The 24,602-nt window shown below is 34.8% G+C and overlaps 1 protein-coding gene across 1 annotated transcript in view; it reads right to left on the bottom strand.

Moving 5' to 3' along the window:
• LOC129514464 (coiled-coil domain-containing protein 102B-like) overlaps window positions 1-24,602 on the bottom strand; it is a 187,733-nt gene that overhangs the window by 133,059 nt on the left and 30,072 nt on the right. Inside the window, 1 exon segment of the mRNA XM_055333039.1 lies at window positions 8,699-8,815. Within this exon segment, the coding sequence (XP_055189014.1) occupies window positions 8,699-8,815 (117 nt within the window).

The raw sequence follows: 24,602 nt of genomic DNA on the forward strand, positions 1-24,602 counted from the left end.
AGTGCCAAGCACACTGGAGATGGTTGGGAAATACTTGTTGGTAAATGAATAAGATAATGAATGAATGAGTATGTGAATTATTTATTTTGTTACCTTGTTTTGTTTCCTACTTTATTATTACAGAGAAAACAGAAAGACTCTACTTCATGTTCACACTGAGAACATTTTCCTTTTAAACCTCCATCAGGGCAGCCTGGGTGGTGCAGCAGTTTGGCGCCGCCTGCAGCCTGGGGTGTGATCCTGGAGACCCGTGATAGAGTCCCGCATCGGGCTCCCTACATGGAGCCTGCTTCTCCCTCTGCCTGTGTCTCTGCCTCTCTCTCTCTAAATAAATAAATAAATAAATAAATAAATAAATAAATAAATAAATGCCTCGATCAATAATATAATGTCTGGGTATGAAAAATTATGGCACAAGATGTTCATCTTTTATCTTGCATAAGCAAAATAAGGAGGGCTACTTATATAACCACTAGTTAAAGTTAACATGTTACCCATTTGGGCTTTTTTTTTTTTTCTCAATTAGGAAGCAGTATTTTTAAAGTGAATAAATAAAGACATTCTAGAGGCACCTGGGTGGCTCAGTCTGTTAAGTATCCAACTCTTGGTTCTGGCTTAGGTCGTGATCTCAGGGTTCCGAGATATGGCCTGCATGCGGCTCTGCACTCAGTGCCGAGTCTGCTTGACATTCTCTTTCTCCTTCTCCCTCTGCCTCTCCCCTCAACTCAAGTTCTCACACTCTCTCTCTCTCAAAATAAATAAATAAAATCTATTTTTTTTAAAAAAAAAGACATTCTAAAAAGGGAATGTGAAAAATAAATGAATATATTTGGTCCCTTCAATTTATATCATGCTGCATTCAATTAGGATTAGGAAGAAAAAGAAATTTTAAGAGCATTTTTTTGGTACTATGTGGAAAGATGTTAGCCTTACTGAAGTATCAGAGACAATATGTGTCAATGGCATAACTAAGCTAGAGCTAGAAGAGCCTACTGTGGACAATTCACTGACATCAGAAAGGGAGATGTAAAATGAGGGGGCCTATTCCCTTAGGTTCTTTCCAGCTCAAGAGTTCCATGGTCTTTACTCATATACTCATCAAAGATTTGCCTAAACATCAATGTATGAGAAGATAGAAGCAAGAGTCTAGGTGAATCAGAAATGGGAAAAGATCTTCTACTTTCCTTGGAAGATCTTACAGTCTAATTTTAGAGGCACATTATTCACATTAAAAGATGTATTGCCCTATCATTTATTGGAACCCTACTTGACGCTGGGAACTGGTCAGTACACTTACTATCTTCGAATTCAAAAGAGTTCACAATTAAGAAGAGGAAGAACCTATGTATGCACATGGAAGTTACTGATATCTGGATGGCAAGAGAAAAAATATGTATTTACCAAATGCCTATTACATATAATGTACAGTTTTAGTACTTTACATATACAAATGAATTGATCCTTTATATAAGCTGTTATTTAAATGCTATTTTGCAGATAATCAAACAGAATCTATTAATAATTGCTAGAATGTTAGACAGCATGGTATTGCCAAGATAAGAACTTTGATCCAGATTTCTTGCATACCAAAAATGGAATATATATATGTATATGTATACACACACATATATATGTATATAAAATCAACATATTAGGAATGTATATTTTTAGGAATGTATATTTTTAGAAGAATATGTGGAAAAGGTCGAACTTAGTCATCCATATTGAAAGAGATTAGAATTTTTTAATTGAAGTGTGGAGATAGTTGTAGATACTTAAGCAGTTGTAAAAGCTTATTAAGATAGATTCCATGTGCCCTTTCCGCAATTTTCCCCAGTACTGTCATTTTGTAACTATATACCCAGATATCAACTATATAACCAGATATAACTATATAACCAAATATCAACAATTATATAGTCAAAATATAAACCACTTCTATTAGAAGAATGTATTATGTTGTCATTTTATAGGCATATTTGTTCCATCTCATCACTTCTTAATCTCTGGCAACCACTAATCTGCCCTTCATTTCTAAAATTTTGTTATTTCCATAATGTAATATAAATTGAATCATAGTTTATGTATTTAACAGGACTGGCATTTTTCACTTAACATACTTCTTTGGAAATTCATTCAGATTGTTACAAAGATTAAGAGTTAATTCCATTTTATTGCTTAGGAGTATTCCAAGGTATGAGTATAATGGCTTGTTTAGTTTTTTACCCATAGAAAGTCATCACCATAGTTTGCAAGTTTTGGCTTTGTCAAACAAAATTAAAGCTTCATGTGTAGATCTTGAGTAAATATAAATTTTCATTTCTCTACAGAAATACTCAGGAATGCAACTTGATGCATAGTACTTGATGACATAGTAGTTGCTATTTGGAAATCTACCAAACTGTTTTCCAGTGTTATCATTTACATTGCCCCTAGCAATAGTGGGTGGTCCAGGAGCTCTGCAACCTCACCAGCATTGCTATTGTCACTATTTCTTATTTTAGCCTTTCTGAAAGGTGGTAGTTCTATCTCACTGTGGTTTTAATTTGCATTTCCCTAAAGGCTAATATGTTGAGCATTTTTTCATGTTCTTATTTGCTGGAGACAAATCCTTAGTTTTCCTTCACCCGAGAATGTCCTTACACTGAGTATATGGTATTTTGAGTTGACAGTTCTTTTAGAACTTGGATGATAGTATACTACCTTCTTCTGGTTTCTGATGAGATATTCACTGTTTTTTGGATTTTTTTTTCTGTAGGTCAGATTCAGTTTTCTTCTTGGTGCTGTGAAGATTATTTTTTCTTAATTTTCTGAAATTGACTCAAGTGTCTTGTTGTGGATATAGTTGAATTTAAGCCGTTTGGGGTTAACCATATTTATTAACTATAGATTTGAACTTTTTCCTAAATTTGGATATTTTTCACCCATTGTTTGAGTTCTATCAAGCCCCATACTATTTCTCCTCTTATACTGGCCTCCAAAGGCATATGTGTTTGATCTTTTGGGACCTCAAACCACCTCAGCTGCTGTTAGCAAAGGCTCTATTTTTCTTTCCCAGGCTGTATAATGTCTAATGTTCTGTCTTCAAGATCACTGATTCCTTCCTCTGTCCCTTCCATTCATAATTTTAAAAATAGTTATTTTCAGTTCTAACTATTCCAACTGTTTCTTCTTTGTATTTTCTATTTCTCTGAGACTTTCTTTACTGAGAATTCCTATGGTTTTTCTTTGTTTCTAACATGTTCATAATTGCTCATTAAAGCACCTTTATGTTAGCCATTTTAAAATTCTCACTGGTAATTAAAACAGCTCCACCATTTTGGTATTAGTATCTACTGATTTTCTTCTTCCGTTCACTTTGAGATATTCTGTTCTTAATAGGAGTAATTTCCAACTCTAATCTGGATATTTTGAGTATTATGTAAAGAGACTCTAGATTTTATCTAAACATTATGTTTTAGATGGGTTACACCCATCTGGAAGGTGAAAGAAGGAAGTAGCACTGCCTTGCTACTTCCAGGTGAATGGAGAAGTTCCATTTCTTCACTAAACCTCCTTTGACACATGGTTGGAGGTACTCCTGTTAATTCTGTGTGAAGGTGAGAGTTCCAGGCACCCACCAGACCCTAACTGCGAGAGGGTGGATGTGAAAGCATAGGCTCCCTATGTTTTCCACTGGCACCACTGGGGTCTGCCGGCCTCATTACTATCTAACAGGAATACAAGTCCTAGCTTCAGCTCAACCCTCTCTGCAACCACTTCAGAAGGGAGGACTGAGGGGACACCTGGGTGGCTTAGTGGTTGAGTGTCTGCCTTTGGCTCAAGTTGTGATCCTGGGGTCCCTGTGGGGAACCTGCTTCTCCCACTGACTATGTCTTTGCCTCTCTCTGTGTGTCTCTTATGAATAAATAAAATCTTAAAAAAGAGAGAGAAGAAAGAAGAAGAAGAAGAAGAAGAAGAAGAAGAAGAAGAAGAAGAAGAAGAAGAAGAAGAAGGGAGGACTGGGTACCTCTTTGTAGTCTGGCAACGGTGGGGAGTCCAGGCTCCCCATTCAATTGTGCTAACAGGGGTTGAGGTGGGACTACCTTATTTTTCTGTAGGTGAATTAGAATACTTATCTGAAAGATCTCTGTCTTGAGAAGCTGACAATTCCATAGTTGTTTGGCTACAGTAAGCACACTTTGGTAGCATTGTTTTATCTTTTTTAGAGAGAGAGAGAGCATGAGTGTGGAGGGGGAGGGGTGCAGAGGGAGAGAGAATCTTAAGCAGGCTTCACACCCAGTGCAGAGCCTGACACAGGCCTCCATCTCACCACCCTGAGATCATGACTTAAGCTGAAATCAAGAGTCAGACACTTAACTGACGGAGCCACCCCGACACCCCTCCATTTTTGCTTTTATCTGTACTACTGGTGTTTCCAGGTTGCTGGCTTCTTCAGCTCCAATTCTGGGATATACACAGCAAAAAGGAAATTCAGGAAATTCACTACCATGTCATTTCTTAAGTTTTTTTTTTTTTAAGATTTTATTTATTTATTTTAGAGAAAGAGAGATAGCAAGTGGAGGAAGAGCAGGGGGAGAGGCAGAGAATCCCAAACAGACTTTATGTTGAGCACAGAGCCTAAGGTGGGGCTCAACCTCATGATCCGTGAGATCATGACCTGAGCCAAAATCACAAGTCAAATGCTTAGGTGACTGAGCCACCCAGGCACCTCTCATTTCTTAAGTTCTAAGTTACATAGATGGTATGCCTCTTCTCTTCAACTTTGAGATACTTTTTGTTTAAGTACAATGTTCAGAGTTTTTAGTTGCACTTATTGGGCTAAATTGGGAAAAATATGTCTAATTCATCTTTCTGAAGTGCAACAGAAATAGGATACATACATGTGGATAGATGGGAACAATCCACAAATAAATAAAGTAAGGGATCAAAATTCCTAAAAGTTTGAAACTGAAATGTTGGCAATATGTTTTTTAGAATAATAAAAGATAAACCAGTTATTTTCTCTTGAATGAATGTGTATCCCAAAAATGTTGGACTAAAAAAACTGTAAAAGGAGTTTTTCCTGATTATGAGCCTGCTTTCAAGTAACACCAGATTGTAGAAAGAAGTAATGATTTCTTGACTCAGAATGCCTGTTAATTTCCATTCTAAAAAAAAAAAACCTTTTCATTTCCAGTTTGAAGGGCCCTGATCTTAAATAAGGAGAAGAGATGAAATGTATATGTTATACATATGCATATCCTGAGAAATATCCATTCACCCAGCGACTTGGTGCTCAGAGAATTCACATGGGCCAGAAGAGCCAATTATGTAAATACTCTGGGACCTTTTTGTCAGGGCTGCATTTCAGATTTCTTTGACCAAATTTCTACAATGAGAAGCTTACTTTTGAAGAAAAAAATTAGGCAGACTTAAGAAATATTTAGAACACACTGGTCAAGTGAAAACAATACTATTATCAAATTGGCAAGTATTAGTAACAGCTTAAAAGTTGTCCATCATAAATGGGAATCATCAATGTTTAAAAATTGTGATGTCTGATATTAAAATACTGTTTTTTCCAATTCAAACAATATTGTTTGAAAATCCATTGCATTTCTTCAGTAAACTCACAGGGTGATAGACCAGGTCAGCAATGTCTAAGAATGAATGACTGTTGGCAACATTTGGCTTGTGGATTAAAACTCATTAGCTAGGGGGCCTTGGTAAGTGGCCTAACTTACCAACAATCTGAGTCTTGAGTGTGCACCTCCAGAAAACTGGAACTAAATTACAACATGGGTAAAAATTTATTTCAATAATGTTTGAGGTTATTTTGTAATCGTGAGCAAGGTAAATTCTCTAAGGCTTTCCTTTAAAAGTAGACAAAAAAATATAGATAGATCATAGAACAAATAATAAAATATGTTAACTATGCTGGAATTAAAATAAAAAACATAATAAACATGAAAACAAAATTAAAAAAAGAATATACGGATAAGAATATTAAGATATTAAATGAAATCTTATGTGTCAATGGCCCAGCACTATAAATGTGACATATTTGAAGTTATCAGTAAGTGGTAGCTATTATAATAGACATTATATCAGTAAAGATGAGAAAACAGCCAGAAATCTATGTTTAGATAAGTAAAATACAAATTGAAATGACCTTTTTGTTTATCAGGGAAATATTACAAAAAAATATATACTGTTTACTGTTGGCTATAGCATAACGAAATGAGAATGTTTATATATTGCAGATGAATGAGAATATAAAATGATATAATTTTTCTTTTTTAAAAAATATTTTATTTATTTATTTATGAGAGACACAGGGAGAGAGGCAGACATAGGCAGAGGCAGAAGCAGGCTCCCTGAGGGGAGCCCGATGCAGGATTTGATCCCAGGACCCCAGAATCATGACCTGAGCCAAAGGCAGGTGCCCAACCACTGAGCCACCCAGGTATCCCAATGATATAAATTTTTTAAAGGATAATTTGTCAATGTGTATAAAATATTTTAAAAAATAAACATTCTCTTAACCGAACCATACCATTTCTAATTTACCCTAAGCCATTTTTAAATGTCCAAAGATGTATGCGTACATACAAACTGCAATATTGATTATATATCTAAAAAAACTGATTTTTAAAAATAGTTTATACTTTAATGAAGGTATGGCACAATCACACAATGGCTTTTATGAAAACATATTACACAGTATGATATGATTTTAGAGACCTAAGCATAGCCAGTGTAAAAAATGAAATAATGCCAACAAAGGGTGGTTATCTGTCTTCTTTTCTAAGGAAGAAAGTAGCTTTTATCCTAATTTAAAACTGAAATGAACACATGTATGCTCACATATATAACACACACAAACATGCTCATTGTTTCTATTAAGAATCTGTCTCAATATTTTGTTTAATATTTAATTTTCTCTTGAACAAATCTGTCTTTCTCTTTCTGCAATTTAATTCAACTGAGTATACCAGTCAAGTGCACATAGTAAGACACAGCCAATTCATGTCTTTCATTTGCTTTCAGCTTTCAGTGCTCTATTAAGGTAATATATCATAGTACTTGAATGTCTTGTGGAAAATTACTTTTAGGTAGTTAAAAGGTTTGTATCCTAATCTAAGAAACACAGTTGAGCAGTATTGATATGAAACAGCTAACACAAGGCCACATAATTAATAAGTGAGTCTCTGAACTTTTTACCGAATCAAACTAAAAAAGCTATACATCAGAGATCCTATGTTGCTATGGCTCCCAGTGCATCTGAGAGTGATGATATAAGATCATGTACTTGGCTTTGGAGGAGAGTTATAATAAATAGCCAGATGTGCCTTTCTGTTTTTGTCTCTGTTAAGTAAGCTTTTATACATGTTGTGCAAAGCTTCATCTAAGATGTTCTCAGATCTCAGGGCCAAGAAAAAGTGGTGCCTCTCCTGATGGTTTGTTTGATTCCTTTTAGAAAACAGCCATCATAGAAACCAACAATTTTCCCATTTGACTTAACTGGTAGAAGAATTGTTTTCAACAGATCAGCCTTTCTCATCACAGATCTCTGCATATGCCTTTCCTCACTCCTCCACCCCTTTCCGTACGTGACTTGTGGTAGAGGTGGCAATGGCACTGATGCAATAAGGAAGAGCTCTATCCTTAACAATTAGTGTAACTTCCCAAATTAAGACATGCTGCCTCCGACAGGTTTTCCCTTGCAGTGTGTGACCTTTCCAAAAATCCTATGTGATGACTTTTATTATTCTTACTTCCATTATTTCAATCTGTAAACTGAGACTTAGAGGTATGAGGACTTGATCAGAATAAAGTAATCAGTGATGGAGCTGCTTCTGGCTGCAAAAATCTATGACTTATGCATTTTCCACTGTACTACGTTCTTCTGATATAAGATATACTGTGAGGTGAGTTCAGTCTTTACAGACTTTTATAAAGAAGAAACCATCTAATACAAATCTCCTTCCTCCCAGCCTGTATTTCCTGAATTGTTCCTACACATTGGTATCCAAGACATTCTTCTAGAATTATGACACAAAATAAGTAATTTAGGACTTTCCACTTTTAATGCACTATCACTATTTTCTATGTAGTGCGAATAATTCAGTCCCCTATTTGCAAGAACAATAATTCCTCCTTTATTAACATGACCGAGAAAACAGAGATTACAATCTGTGAAAATTCTTTTGTTGGTGGTTCGCGGTAGAAGTGTTGAAAATAAATGTCCCCATCATTTTACTTGCTTTACCTAAGAAATAAATTAACTAACAAAAGTGAGGTCACCCCACCTGTCTCTCACTGTTGCAAGCTGCCAACAGCCATGTTAATTCCACCAGAAACTACATGCAACACATTTTGTAAGTCATTGGTCCTGACAATAACACAGATCCAGCAGCTGACTGAACCTTGAATATGTATTTACTCACAGTTAGAATTGTATTGGCTATTGGGTGGTTTTTTTCATCAAATAATTTTTCTTTATAATAGTCAGATAATTCTGACCTAGTCATGAGTCAGTATCATCCTACAGCATTTTAAGTCATATATAAACTGATTATATTATTTTTGATATTTGGCAGCATCCTTCTTCATAAAGTAACCAACAATGCCTCAGTTATACTTCTTAAAATAGTATTTCATTTAACAATCTTCAGGTATGTTGTGGTATTGTGATCTTTATCCAATATCTTACCTCAGTTCTTAACTGGTAGATCAGTCTATCTTTGTTGTTTGGGGATTTTGATTCTTCTTTTATATCTCCTGATATTTCTTCCATTTCATTTTCATGTTGAATGGGAATATAGTTAAACTGAAAAGAGAGAGAGAGAGAGAAAAGTGAAAACTATAATCACATCATGCTCCAAAGGCTGGCTCCAGGATAATCCACATTAGTCTTTCATTTTGCTCTTAGTTTAGTTTTTTGTTTTCTATGTGGATTCTGAAAGGTTTTACTGTTGCTGTGGTAATTAATGTAGTTAAACCATTTATTTCTTATATTTGAAAAATTCTAGGTTGTTTGAAAACAAATCAGCAAATCTCCATAAACCCAAACTCATCAATTGAAAAAATTGAGCAAAACTTGGTTACCATACAGAGTCCTGGTAATTGACCAATTAGATTCTAAACAAATACAATTATTTTATTTTTTAAATGATTTATTATTTATTCATGAAAGACACAGAGGGGCAGACACATAGGCAGAGGGAGAACCAGACTCCCTGCAGAGAGCCTGATGCAGGACTTGATCCCAGGACCCCAGGATTATAGACACTCAACCACTGAGTCACCCAGGTGTCCCTAAACAAATCCAATTAATACTGATCTTACAGACTTGAATATTTGTAATACAGTGCCCTGTGTAATTCTACTTAATGTGTATTTTCTATGAAGTCTAAAGTGTATGCAGATTATGACAAAGGCAAACTTGGGCAATAGGAAAAAATACACCTATGCAATGCTGGAACTGGTAAAAAATACATTTATAAATGACACCAGTAAATTGTGATATGGAACTATAAGAAAACAAGATAAATAAACTGTGGCATATCCATTATTATATTTCCATAATAATGGAATATTGTTCAGCACTAAAACAAATCATGAAAAGACCTGGAGGAAACTTAAATATATGTTACTAAGTGAAAAAAGCCAATCTGAAAAGGCTGATCTGAAACGGCTACTTACTGTATAATTCTAATTATGTGACATTCTGGAAAAGGCAAAATGATGGAGACAATATAAAGTCAATAGCTTTCAGGGTTGCAGGGAGGAAGGGATGAAAGGTGGAGCATAGAGATTTTTAGGGCAGCGAAACTATTTGGTATAATACTGGTGGATACATATCATTATACATTTGTCTAAACCCAGAGAATGTACAATACCAAGAGTATAATTTTAAGGTAAACTAGGCACTCCAGTGACAGCAATGTGTCATTGTAGGTTCATCATTTGTAATGAATGTACCAGTATGGTGGAGGACACCAACAATGGAGACGGGTGTGCTTAAGTGGAGACAGGGAGAATATGGGAAATGTGTATCTTCCATTCAATTTTGCTGTGAACCTAAAACTGCTCTAAAAAAAATGGTCTATATAAAAAGAAATATAGAAACATGTGAACAATCCTGTACATGCACAGTAATCCTTCCCCCTAGCTGTCCTTATAGTCTTCAACAGAAACACAAAATTTGATAAACCTATAAAATGTGTAACACATACACATATAATATTTTTTAACTTATATTTCTCCTAAAATATGTGGGTAAATAATTTCCAAATTTATATAATGTGTAAGTAATCCCACAATAAATTAGAAAATAAAAACAAACATTATACTACCTATTTAAAATTAGAAATTATTTGACTCACAATATTATCATTGTTAATGGTACTATTAAGTATGTACTAGTCTCTAGGAACTGGACTTGACATATATTTCCTTAGTTAAAACTAGACTAATCTTGTGTGTTAGGTATTACCATCTTTACCTTAAAGAAAAATAAACCAGGACAGCCCGGGTGGCTCAGCGGTTTAGTGCCACCTTTGGCCCAGGGTGTGATCCTGGAGACCGGGAATCAAGTCCCACGTCGGGTTCCCTGCATGGAGCCTGCTTCTTCCTCTGCCTGTGTCTCTGCCTCTCTGCCTCTCTCTCTCTCTCCTCTCTCTCTCCTCTCTGTGTATTCTCATGAATAAATAAATAAAATCTTTAAAAAAATAAAATAAGCCATATTTTTACTAGCCTTAAGCAAATTTCCCCAATTCACAAAGCTAGTAACTAGAAGCACATTTTAAGAATGTTCTTGCCAAATTCACTGAGTTCTTAATCATAAACCAGTAGCTACATCTATAATTATAAAGCTAAAAGCCATAGTATAGTTTACTGAAAGGCAAAAAGCTTATAGTCACATATTGGAAATGAACTATAATGGTGTTAGGGGGCTGATTTGCCAAGTAGAGAGGCTCCTTGTTCAGTTAGTAACATGGAGAACACACCATGGAAGGCAAGTGTGGAATGGGACACAATGCCACAGAATTCAGTAAATGTCTGTCTACGCATGTTTCTCCCCACTTTCATGTAAATAGACAATAGTGGCATTAATCATGGGCTAAAAAAAAATAAAAGTCACTTTGCTAAAGAAAATAATAAATTGCAAGGGTAAATCAAGGCATTCGGTTTTGGTTTGAATTCACCAGAGTAAAATCCAACTCATTCTGGTAATTGAATATCCTTTGTTTAACTTTCTGAAATCTTGACCAATAATTCCCAAGGAATTAAATCAATCAATAAGCTCTCTCACTGTCAACAGAACTTCAATCAACATTACAACTCAAAGGAGAGAGGAGGCAGGAAAATAAATTTTCATGCATAACAGTATGGGAAATCCACACCAATTCCCTAAAATAATTCCATTTTCATTTTTCACTGACAGTTAAATATCAAGGATCTCTGGACATATGAAGAAACCAAGAATATGAATAAAATAGCCAATATTTGAAAACACAATGATGAAAAAGAAAGATAAATGGTATAATTTATGATATGAAAGAAAATGTTATTAAAAATCTAATCACTATATTTGGGAAAAATGAACATTGCACTCATAAATTAAGGACAGAACAATTTCAAAACTTCAAAGAATAAAAGAAAAATTTTAAAATGTGATTAATAATCCCCTCCTTTCGAAAAATGTACTAGGAAAGTTGGAAAATAGAGTCAGATGTTGAAATGTCTCAAAGCTCATCTCTTGGAACTGCTCACTTGATGCATGCACTCCTTTGGACAGCTGATGTGCACCCATAGCACTGCATACTAGTCAAAATTCTGACAGTCTACCAATGTCTAGCTCAGTCTGTAGGTCTCCTTTGAACTTCGGACCCACATGTTCCATTTCCTACTTGTCACTTTTATAGGTACCCAAAACTTAACATGTTGCAAAGACAAATTAAGAACTCCTCTAAATCTGTTTCTCTGCCAGTCTTTGCCATTTCTGTAATTATCAACTCTATGCTTCCCTTTGATCAGGCCAAAGCTATTGGATTTATTTTTAGCTTCTTTCTTTCTCTGACACATCATTTCCAAACTGAAATCAAAATAATTCAACTTTGCCTTTAAAATACGTAATAAATCTAACCACTTGTCTACCAACACTATTACTGCCCTGATCACCACCAGGGTCTCTCCCAACAGTTATTTTAATAGCTGCCGCAATCTCTGTTCTTCCATGTAGTTCTGGAGCCCCTTTCCCAAAACAGCAATCAAACAAAGCATTTTAAAAGTAATTCAGATAATGTCACTCTACTGCTCAAATCTTTCCTGTGGCTTCCTAATCCATTCAGAGTATAAATCAAAGTCCTTATCATCTGCCGCATCCTGGAACCCCTCAGTGTCCTTCTCCTGCACCTGATTCTGTCAGTTACTCTTGCCTTCTCAAGGACCCTACACACTCCAGGCAGGAAACAGCAAAAGTAAAATAACAGTAAGTGAAATATTGTACAGTGAAGGCTATTAAAACAATACAACAACAACAACAAAATAATACAACAGGAAAAAAATGATGGCTAGATGAATAAAACAACTATATTTCTTCCTATGAAAATTTGAGTTATTTTGATCATTTTAAAATTATATTTTAGACTCAAAATCACCTTAATTTTGCCACTTACCCTATTCAACTTCAGGTTCAGATTAATGGAGTTATAACTAAAATCTAATTAGCAGCTGAAAAGTTGAAAGCTGTGGATGTGTAGATGTTAAAGATTATTCATTTAGCATAATTATGAACGTCATCCACAAGTGATATATCATATTACTTAAATTGAAAGTGACAGAAAGAGAAGGTATCTGAGGAAGTGAATGAGTCAGCATTAGAAAGCATTTTCCAAGTTCAAGTCCTTTTATTTAATATTTATTTAAGTAAAATCTCTTATAAGACTTTTTTCTGAAATTGCATCATAATATAATTCCAAAATTCCTCTTTAAAATTCCTCTTTTCATACTGCAGTATTTGTGAAAGTTTAAACCAGGTAACTTGTCATATCTCTGACTTCAGAAATATCTGCCATAATTTGCTTCTGGAAAATTAGCAACACTATATGCAAATATTTATTCCACTATATTTAAATTAGCATGGATTGTAAAGTCTTTTTGAAGATAATTCTGGAAAAAAAATATTGTGTAACATAAATAAAAATATTTTATTACCTATTCAGATCAAGTAGGAAAAGAAAATTTCATTTCAAAAAGGGCATAAAAGTATAATCTAACACACCCTGTTATTTTGATTTCATCTCACATTTTATCCTTCAAAATAATCTAAAACGATTAGGTAATTATTGCTTATCACAAAGATCAGGCCTTTGTGAAATACTGTGTTCAATATTTATGTCAATATTATTAATAATACAACATAATTCAATCTCTTCAAACATCAAACACACCATTTCTCAACAATCTTCAAGCTTCATTCATGGAGAAGTAGAAAAGCTACACATAGGGAGGATTCTCAACTTCTTGTTAACATCATCTACAAATTTACATGCATCGATACAAATCTTTCCTTCTTTCCTCTTGTTAAAGAATGTAAATATCCTTCCTAGATTCAAAGACTAATCATTCCATTTGCAGTCAGGATTTGGTACCTTTGAGGTACTTGGCAAACTCATTCTAAAAATTGTTCCTCTCTTGGATTTTCAAGACTTCCTGGTTTCTCCCTCATCAACGTGTAATTGCTTGATAGTTTCCCTTCAGGTTTGAGAACCAAGTATGAGAGATCAGGTGTAGAAGATCCTCTCCCTGTCTTTCTCTCTGTTTCTCTCTGCTCCTGCCTTCTTTTCCAGTTTTGGAGTTTCTATTCCAACTCTTTGTTTCCTCTTACTTTCAAGTGCCTTGGAAGAGTTGCTTATGCTTATGTTTCCCCATGTTCCCCTCTCACTCATTCCTCCATGGCTTTTGCTACATCTATTCCCAATACTTTCCAACACACAATATTCAACCTTGTCCTTAATTTGAATCTTTGGCAGAATTTGATTATTGTTACCAATGCAGTGGACCCAAGGATAACTAACAATGAAGTTAAGGTTCCAAGTAATTTCTATTAGCTCTAAGTGCTTGGAGAAGCCTCCAAAATTTATCATAGCTGCAAAAATTTTAGCCAAAATTATTTAAAATAAACTTTGCTTAATTCCTTCCCTCCACCCTAACAAATGGTAATAAAGACACAAAATAATGTTAAGCTACAATCAAAGCAAATTTTCTTGTATTTTTCAGGTCAAAATAAAAGTGCTAAATAACTAATCTTAGTGGTATTTAAACTGTTTTGCTCTCATGCTGGTGTATCCCTTACTTTTTTTTAAAGATTGATAGAGTACATTTATTTAAATTTTAAAAAACTGATATTTCTGCCGAATTTTAAATATTTTAAATAGTTGCATTAGGGAACCTGGGTGGCTCAGCGGTTTAGCACCTGCCTTCAGCTTAGGGCGTGATCCTGGAGTTCCAGGATCCAGTCCCACATCAGGCTCCTGGCATGGAGCCAGCTTCTCCCTCTGTCTGTGTCTCTGCCTCTCTCTCTCTCTCTCTCTCTCTCTCTCTCGCTGTCTTTCATGAATAAATAAATAAAATTTATTTTATTATAATAAAAATATATTTTTTAAAGATTTAAAAATATCTTTATTTAAAAATAAATAATTTTTTTAAAATTAAAAAAATAGTTGCATTATATCTCAATGTTAACATCTGAAAACCACAGAAATATGGTACTATCACCTATTCAAAACATTGTATTTATTTTATTTCTTGAATTTTTATTTTTATTCCACCTTCCCCAGATCATCATACTGTAACATGCTTATATTTGGAAATGTTTTTACTCAATAAAAATACATACATAAAATATGTATGTATATATTGTGACTATAAGGCTCCAAATGTTAAAAAGTTTCTTTGGATTGAATTATAGCTGCAATTATTATGGGTACATGATTGCTTAAAAACAAGACAAGATAGCACATATTGTGATAAGTAATTATTAAATATAAACTAATCATTTACTGGAAATGCATCTCTTAATGAGACAGATAGATACATGTCTTCAATTAGTTTGTGTATCCATGGATGAAATTAATTATTGATAAAATGAAATAAATTATCATCAGTTTTCTGTATTCTTTTTTAAATGTAGGCACTGAGAAAGTTGATCACATGTTAATAGAAATGGAAGATGTTTTGTTATAGCAAAGGCATCGTTTTTGTTGTTTTTTTAACATCTTTCTAAGTAAGTGTTGAAGCCACTTTTGATCTTATATAGAATTAATTTTTTATCATCTATAAACTGACCAATCCATTAGGTCCTATTCAAGTATTTTTATGAAAAAGGAGAGCATAAGCCATCTTTAATAACAAAGGTTTTGTGATCCATTGATTAGTTGGTTTCTCAACACCAATATTTCAAAACATCTATACGTTCACATTTTCCCCACTCTGGCAAAATGTTCTAAAATAACACTTGGGTTGGGAGATAGTTGATTTTCATTTGAGAAGTGGATGGAAGATAATGTGGGAAAAGAGAACTCGCTTGAAAAGTACTTCTTTGGTGCAGTGGTGGTAGTTCTTTTAGGGTAGACAAATCTCTCCATGAAAACAGGCAGAGCAATGACATAACAAAATCAAAAACCTATGGAGGCCTACTGCAAAATCAGGAGACAAGTGTTCCTTACAAACTCTAAGATACAGGTGTGTTAAGATAATCTCAGCTTTAAGAGCTGCAGAAATCAGCATCTGTTTGAGAAAATTAAATGGAAACAACATGCCCTGAGAACAGGGGAACCCCAAATTGACAGCACACATCCCTGAAAGTGTGTTGGGTCAATGTGAATCCAGCAGATGAAACTAAGGGAATTTTATACTTTCTAACTGGTAAGTGAGCATAAGAGGCCCACAGTGAAATCCAAAGAAGTGCAACAGTCTATATATTGTATACTCTCAAAAACAAAAGCAAAAACAGACAAAACTTCCTTTAAAATTATATCCTACAGGCACTAGGGTGGCTCAGTCAGTTAACTCTTGATCCAACTCTTGATTTTGGCTTAGGCCATGGTTTCAGGATCATGGGATCAAGCCCTATGTTGCATTCCATGCTCAGCGTGGATCCTGTTTGAGATTCTCCCTCTCCCTCTCTCTCTGCCCCTCCCGCTGTGTCTCTCTTGCTCATAAATAAATAAATAAATAAATAAATAAATAAATAAATAAATAAATGAAATCTTTAAAAAAAAACAACACACTGCATTAAAGTGGGAAATGCTGAGAATAGAATCCATATAAAAGGAACAGGACAATAAAGGCAGAGAGATCCAGATAAATCAGAAAACAGAGTCAGGGGTTTTGGAAAGGACCATTGCCATGGTCATGGCAATGAAAAATTAACAACCCAAAGGAAAATGAACAAAGGTCATGGCAGTACCACCCATTAAATAATGTATTCTTTTCTCAACAGTAGGAACTACTCATCTGATTATATCTTACACTCTCCTACTTAAACATAGGATTGGATTCTCTATTCTATTCCACTGAACTACTTATGTTATCCTGTGTCAATACTTCATTGATTTGATCCAAAGACTTTCTCAGCACATTGTGATCGTGGGCTTTTTCTGTATTTGTCTAAGCTCTTCTCAAGTATTATGCATTTACTCTTCACAATTATTCAGTTCAAAAAGAAAAAGGAAAAACCCACTGCGTTGGAAATTCTAAGTGGCACTGTAATAAATACATGAATTTTATGTGTTGCATGTTTCTATTTCAGGATCTCTAAAAAGGATACAAGTCCCATACTTGTTCAATGTTTTCCTAGGTCATTTGCTGCTATTGAGAAGAGGAGTACTTGGATTTCCATTTCTGGGTGCTCATTTTCAAAACAGAAATGGATCACTTCTAGACTTATTTTTTTAGCCAGTTAACTTGGCAATTTTTCCTATTGATTTTATATATACATACACATTTTTTAAAACTAGGGATTCTTAAGTTTTCTAGACATACAAACACTTCATTGTCTTATTACATTCAGTAGAACCTCTAAGACAATGATAAACAACTGTAAAAGCAGACATCATTGGAAAATTCTTAATTACAATTGAAACAGTTTTAGTATTTTACCTTTTCAGGAAACATTTGTTATGGAGGTGTTTTTGTTAAATTGTAACATATAGCCTTTTTATGTTTAGGTAATTTGTTTTTATTCCTATTTTGCTTTTTTAGATTGTGTTATACTAGGAATGGAAAAAAAAAAAAAAGAAACCTGCCGCAGGTTTATTTGTACAAATAGCACAGGAGGACACCAGGCCCATGCAGACAGAAGCCCAGGGGTCATACCAGTCCTCCCGTCCTCAAACTGGCAAGCAGAAGCCTCTACACTGGAGCCTTTGTGGGGGCCTGGGCACCTTTGGGAGCCTGTGCTGCAGGAGTGGAAACAGGAGTTGGAGCCAGAGCCGGGGTTGCAGCTGCAGCCTGGGCCTTGGTTTGAGCCTTGGCCTTGGCCTTTGGTAGGCAGAGCCTGAGACCTTTGGCAATTCAGGCACGAGCACTTTCCTCCCGAGCTTGGGGTGAGCGATGTAGGCAAGTCGATTGAGCTTGCAGCTGCCGCCCTTTGGGATCTTGGGCTTAACCTCCTTGGGCTTGACAAGGGCCTTGATAGCCTCAGCACGAGCAGTCATGGCCTTGGCATTGTTGGCCTGCATCTTCTTCAGGCCCTGGTCCACTCTTACATATTATAAGTAAAAAAATATTCTAAGGGCAACTTGATGGCTCAGTCAGTTAAGCGTCTGGTTTTGGCTGAGATCATAATCCCCAGGTCTTGGGATAGAGCTCCAAGCAAGCCTCTGTGCAGTGGGGGGCCTGCTTCTCCTTCTCCCAGAGGGAGCCTACTGCTCCCTGTGCCTATATTCTCTCCCTCTGTCAAACAGATAAAGTCTTTTTTTTAAAAAAAGGTACAAAAGCCCTAAATCTACATAAGAATGACTAACACAAAAGGATCATAGTTGAATCATGTGGAATGCTATTATAAGGACAAAAGAATGAAGAACAGAATAATGTTCTTACAGACAATGAAAATATGCTATAGATGAGAACATTCTAGAAATACATGCCCATGAGAGAAAAAGAAAACAAGAGTCAAATTTTTCACTGACCTAAACAAAAATAATAAAATTATATATAATACGAAAGAGCAACAAAGCCAAGAATTAGAAAAACTCAGAAATATCATAGTACTAGGAAAGAATTAGAAATAAAAGAAAAAGCATTTCAGAATAAACTACAAGGAACATAAAAACAAGTAAATTCAATAGGTAATGTCTTAAGTGATAAGGTGAAAAGAAATAATATGCTAAAACTCCAAAAATAATAAAGATAAAATACCAAAAAGGATATCAGAAACTATGACAGAGCAAAGTGACAAGCATTTAACATATTTATAAGTTTTCCATTTCTTTCCACAAAAATGACCTTAAATAGTGACCATCACTGCAGCAATGTACTCATCCATGCACAGATTGTGGTCTTAAGATATTTCTTCTTATGAGAATTTAGGACTCTTTGAAGACAAGTCATACCATTGAGTATATATCTTGTCATACCATAGAGTAAGGAAACTATAAAAGATTACTAGGATTGCATCAAATGTTCTAAGTTGCCAATATAAAAAAGATTTTCCTCTCTAAATATGGTAGCTTTGAATATCATTTAAGGATGATTAAGTATAGTTATTATAAAAAACAGCAATAAGTTTAAATTCATGAATTTATATAATGCTTTAAAAAACAAATTTGATTAATACTTGGGAATGCTAGTAATCCAACTCATTATTTTGTAAATTGGTAAGGAAAGGGAAAATAATCTATCTTGTATCCCAACTATGTCTAAATGAGCAAATATTGTATGAGAGGAAGTTTTTAAAACATATATATTATTTTTTGAATATTTAAGTAATCTCCACACCCCATGTGGGGCTTGAACTCACAACCCCACGATCAAGAATTGCATACTCTACCAACTGAGCCAGCCAGATGCCCCAGAGAGGAAGTTCTTTCTATTTAAATGTTCCAAATGATAACTTAAGCAGAAATAATATAATTAGAAATCACAATTCTGCAACTCCTAATTAATGCAATGAGCATCAGTCTATCAGCACTACAAAGAAACATGTACAATATGCTTTCTAATGGAAGAACACATTATCTAGGAGACAGTCTTGAAACTGAGTCAAATCGTACCTCTTGATCCAATTAACAGTTAATAGGAAATTTAGAAGATGAAATAATATATTAAGCATTAAACATATAAATGCAATCTATAATATCCAGAATAGAACCCTAAAGGATAAATAACCTGTTTTTAGAAAAAACAAACAAACTATAATAAGGAAAAAAGGGAAAAAGTTGCCTAAAGGAAAAAAACCTACACATTAAAATGAACTTAGAAAAAGCATTTAATTAAAATGCCTACACTTTATTTGATTTTTTTTATTCAAATAAGTAAACTATGAAAATAAAAGATATTTATTAGAAAACTAGAAATTTGAATACCAAATATTTGATATTATCAAATTATTGGGAATCTTTTAGTTTTCAAAATGGTATTGCTATTTTTAACAAAAGTCCTTATGTTTTGAGATACATACAGAAACAGGTCCAGATATAATAATACAAAGTTATAATGTGGATGGATGGTATGGGTAAAAATGACTGGCCAAAGACAATCATTATTAAATATAGATGATGGAAAAATTAGATTCATGATAGTATTATATCTGTTTTTGTATATAGTTGAGAGTTTCTATAGTAAAAAGCTTAAAAATAACAGACTCCCTGCCTGTAAATCTATCTCTTATCCATGTAGATGAGCATACTTGAAAAGTTGCCCAACTCTGGCTTATCTTAAAGTATAGAATCTATTAATCTACAGGCTTTGTTCTGTTAGTAATCCAGTTCCAGAACCTTTATATATTAAAGACACTTACTGTTCAGGGCTCTGACAGTAAGTTTATTCACACCCGCATCAGGTCTAGAGCCGCAGGGGGCTCCAACTCAATTACAAGCATTTCATCACAGCACCTGCTTGGGGGCCCGCAGGCGCAACCAGCCTGTCCCCTACAGGTCCTCACATCGCAATAATGCTTTATTAAAAGGAAGATAAATATGCAGCTTGGGGAGGATTTTTACAAGTATGAAAAGGATATTAAAGTTTCAGATAGAAACCATTTATTAGCAGCACCTGGGTGGCTCAGTCAGTTAAGCATCTGCCTTCGGCTCAGGTCATGATCTCAGAGTCTTGGGATTGAGCTCCAAATTGGGCTATCTGCCCAGTGGGGAGTCTGCTTCTCCCTTTTGCTCTCCCTCTGTGCTCTCCTTTTCCCTCTATCTTAAATAAATAAATAAAATCTTTAAAAATACTAATAAAAAATAAAAAAATAATAAATAAATAAATAATAAATAAATAAATAAATAAATAAAATCTTTTGAAAAAAAAAGAAACCATGTAATTTACATGTTATAGGAGGTGATGTTTTTCTTCTATATGTGGTTGTGGGGGTGCAGATGGATACAAATGGTACTCTATTCAAGAGTTAAGTTATAAATCAAGAGTATGAAAAATAACACATCTCTTTTGTGCCTATTGGAAAGTACCAACAATCTATAATACTTTCTGGCTCTCCAATTGCATAAAGTGCAAGCCCAGTACTTGCTTCAATAATCCAAGGTTATACTTTTTATTCATAACTGACTTCTGTCCACAGAGCCACTCAAAGGCCAGGGGAAAGCCAGTTAGAATCCCAAAGAATAATTTATTATTCTTAACAGATTTATCCACAAGGTTATAAAAGAGTATCAAAGTAGTCAATAGAGGATTAATCATGACTTGCAGAGAATTTTCATCTAAGAATTTTAATTTGTATTTCAACAAGAAGTTAACTAGTATATATTTTAGATAAAACATTGAATAAGAGAATACAATGGGGTGCAGTTGTTTGTGTGGATGTTTGTCAACAGATGTTTCTACAAACGTGTTTTACCAATAGAAAGAAGTTATTTTGTACAATGATCGATGAACAGAGAAATCAATAACTTTCCTTTATTCCATGTTGAATCTAGAGCTAGTGCTTTTTTCCCTCTTAACTTTTGATTTATCCATTTCTAACAATCTCACGTGTTAAATCATGACAATGTCAACAAATATTGTATTTCTTAGTCACAGACTCCCAATAAAATTTCTAGCATTTTTATAAAAGAATACAGCAGAGTGATCCAAAGGATACTAGGAAAACATCAGGAAGGATGTGTTCTAGATCTGATTCTACTAAAGCTCTTCTCTGACCTTGCACAATCAGACTTTTAGGCCTCAAATTACTCTGCTTAGTAGGATAAGCTAGATTTTATTTTACATAAATTTCCAGCATGAATATTATGTGAATGTGAGATACTGAAATTACATATCTCTTGATAAATTAACAAAAGGAGGAATGGTTAACAGCTTGGAAATCATGTAAAAAATAAAATGTTATCTAAAAGAAGGTAATGACATATTTTTTTAATCTAAAAAAGAATAAAATATATTTAATACAAAGAGTATTTTTTAACAAGTTATCATGACTAACCAAAACATTCACAAAATATATGTAAAACATGTTCTAAATAAAAACTAACTGCTTTTTTTTTTTCAAATGGCATATGTAAGGGAAACAGGATGGAAAGCCATATTTCTAATATATGGTCAAAACAATGGTGACTGTGGATAGGATGGAGTAGTAGAAGCCAAATCTGCCAACCAGAAACCATGAAAATGGCAAGAAAAATAGAGCAAACAACTGTTGTAAAAATCCTGATTATCAGGCAATTCTCGAGACATGGAAAACTAGGAAAAATAGCCCTAAACTGTTCATTTACTGCCTGGAGTGAATTTTCACTTCATAGAATATGAAGGAAAAGCAAGGTGGTCTCCCTGAGTTGAGGTGAAGCTGAGAATGAAGTGGGCTGAGGTGGTCAAGAGTTCCAGAAGGTCCTGAGCAGAGGGAGAACCCTAGAGCTCTACAGAGCGCTCACCAGGGTGGTGAGGGAGCTTACTCCTAAAAGGATTAAAAGAAACAATCCCTATGGCTGAAATAAGGCCAGTAATAGTAATTCCTATATCCAACAGCCAGAGAAAAACCTCACAATTCACAGTGCATTAGGTGAAGAATTCAGAATAGTTTTGCCTCTGGATTCAGTAGAAAAAATAACTGTAGACTAAATGCTGCTGTGGTCTCGCCCAACCAGGCTTAAAAGCTTCAAGACAAAAAAAAAAAAAAAATCTCTCCAAGTAATGGAACCAGGTCACAGAACAAAGCTTTTTAAAGATTTATTTAATTATTTATTCATGAGAGACACACACAGAGAGAGGCAGAGACATAAGCAGAAGGAGAAACAGGCTCCTCAAGGGGAGCCGATGTGGGACGCAATCCCGGAACTCTGGAACCATGCCCTGAGCTGAAGACAAACACTCAATCGTTGAGTTACCCAGGTGTCCCAAGAATATTTTTTTTAATTTATTTTTATTTTTTTAAAGATTTTATTTATTTATTCATGAGAGACACAGAGAGAGGCAGAGACACAGGCAGAGGGAGAAGCAGGCTCCATGCAGGTAGCCTGATGTGGGACTGGATCTCAGGTCTCCAGGATCACGCCCTGGGCCAAAGGCAGATGCTCAACCACTGAGCCACCCAGGTGTCCCAAATATTTTTTTAAAATATGAAAACATTCATCACCTACCCAACGATGCAAAATTCCTAATGACAGGAGTCCAATAAAAAATTACATATCATGCAAACAAATAGGAACACATGACCCACAATGAGGAGCAAAATCAATCATTGAAACTTGCTCAGAAATAATAAAAATGATAGAATTAAAAATGACCAAGAGGGCCTTAATGTTCCCCTAAGCTTGATTATACCTTAGGCAGGTTTATTTGTGACTACACGCTCTTTATTTTTCTTTCTTTCTTTTTTTTTTTTTTTTTTTTTTTTTAGTGTTTCTTTTGAAAACAATGCCCTGTAATTGTAAATTCTTTCTCTATCTCTCTGGGGTATAAATCTTCTCCCAGCCTTTTGGCAGCTTTATAACCCAGGCATGGCTTTAGGAGCTGGAAACCATTTCTTTGAAATGTAATGGTGAGGAAAATAGCATTCTTTTGCCCAGTCTATGGGAAGGCAAAAGCCTAACTTCTGTTGTGCTATTTAGCAAACACTGATAACCTAGTCCTAGAGAAGACCATCTGCAAACAAACAATGATCCAAGTGCTGGATATAGCCCACTAACCAAACTTCCTCTCAGACCCCTCTGGCATATTTCCATTATCTCACCACAATGGGAGTACAATGGGTGCTAATTACAAGCTCCAGGACAACTTCAAGTGTCCTGATGTAATTGAAGTCTCTAAGAAATGGTTGGGGATAAGTACTTTAAAAAATAATGATAAAAAATGTTCCAAATTTAATTAAAGAGCATAGATACACAGATTCAAGAAATTCCACAAACTCAAGCACAAAGATATTTTAAGTTCATATCAACACATATCAAAATCAAAGTGCTCAAAGTCAGTAATGAAGAAAAAGTTTTCTCTCCCCCATCATTTATAATTTCCTAATGTGCTGTAAAGGTCTTGTTTTTAAGATTTATTTATTTTAGAGAGACAGAGAGAATGGGGGAGGGTGGGCAGAGGGAGAGGAAGAGACAAACTTAAGCAGACTCCACACTGAACATTAGCCCCATGCAAGACTTGATCTCAGGACCCTGAGATCACAACCTGAGACTAAACCAAGAGTTAGATACTTAATCAACTATGCCACCCAAACAACCCTAAAGATCTTTAAAAAAAAAATCAGCTTATTTAGACACAATTGACATACACACAGTGTAAAGTTTAAGGGGTCCAATGTGATGATGATTTGACCCTCATACATTGTGAAACATTTACTACAATGAGTAAGTAAAAACATCCTTCACCTCATACAATTATCACTTTGCTGTTATTGTTGTGAAAATATTAAAGCTCTACTCTTATGGCAACTTTTAAGTATACAGTACGGTATTGCTAACGAGAGTCCCCCTGCTGTCTTCCACAGTGGCTGCATTATTCTGCTTTCCTACCAGCAATGAATGAGAGTCCTCTTGCTCCATATCCTTGGCATCATTTGGTGTTGTCAGTGTTCTGGATTTTGGCCATTCTCATAGGTATGCAGTGGTATCTCATTGTTGTTTTAATTTTCATTTTCCTCATGATATAGGATGTGGAGCATCTGTCCATGTGTTTATTTGCCATCCATATATCTCCTTTAGTGAGGTGTCTAAGTTCTTGGCCCATTTTTAAATCAGGCTGCTTATGATCTTACTGTTGAGTTTTAAGAGTTTTTGTATATTTTGGATATACAGTCATTTCTGATGTGTCCTTTGGAGACATTTTCTCATAGTCTGTGACTTGTCTCCTCATTCTCTTCACATTGTCTTTGTAGAGAGGTTTTTTATTTTACTGAATCCAGCTTACCAATCGTTTTACTCATAGATTGTGCTTTT

This window comes from Nyctereutes procyonoides, unplaced genomic scaffold, assembly GCF_905146905.1.
Source record: "Nyctereutes procyonoides isolate TBG_1078 unplaced genomic scaffold, NYPRO_anot_genome, whole genome shotgun sequence".
NCBI classification, from domain to species: Eukaryota; Metazoa; Chordata; class Mammalia; order Carnivora; family Canidae; genus Nyctereutes; species Nyctereutes procyonoides.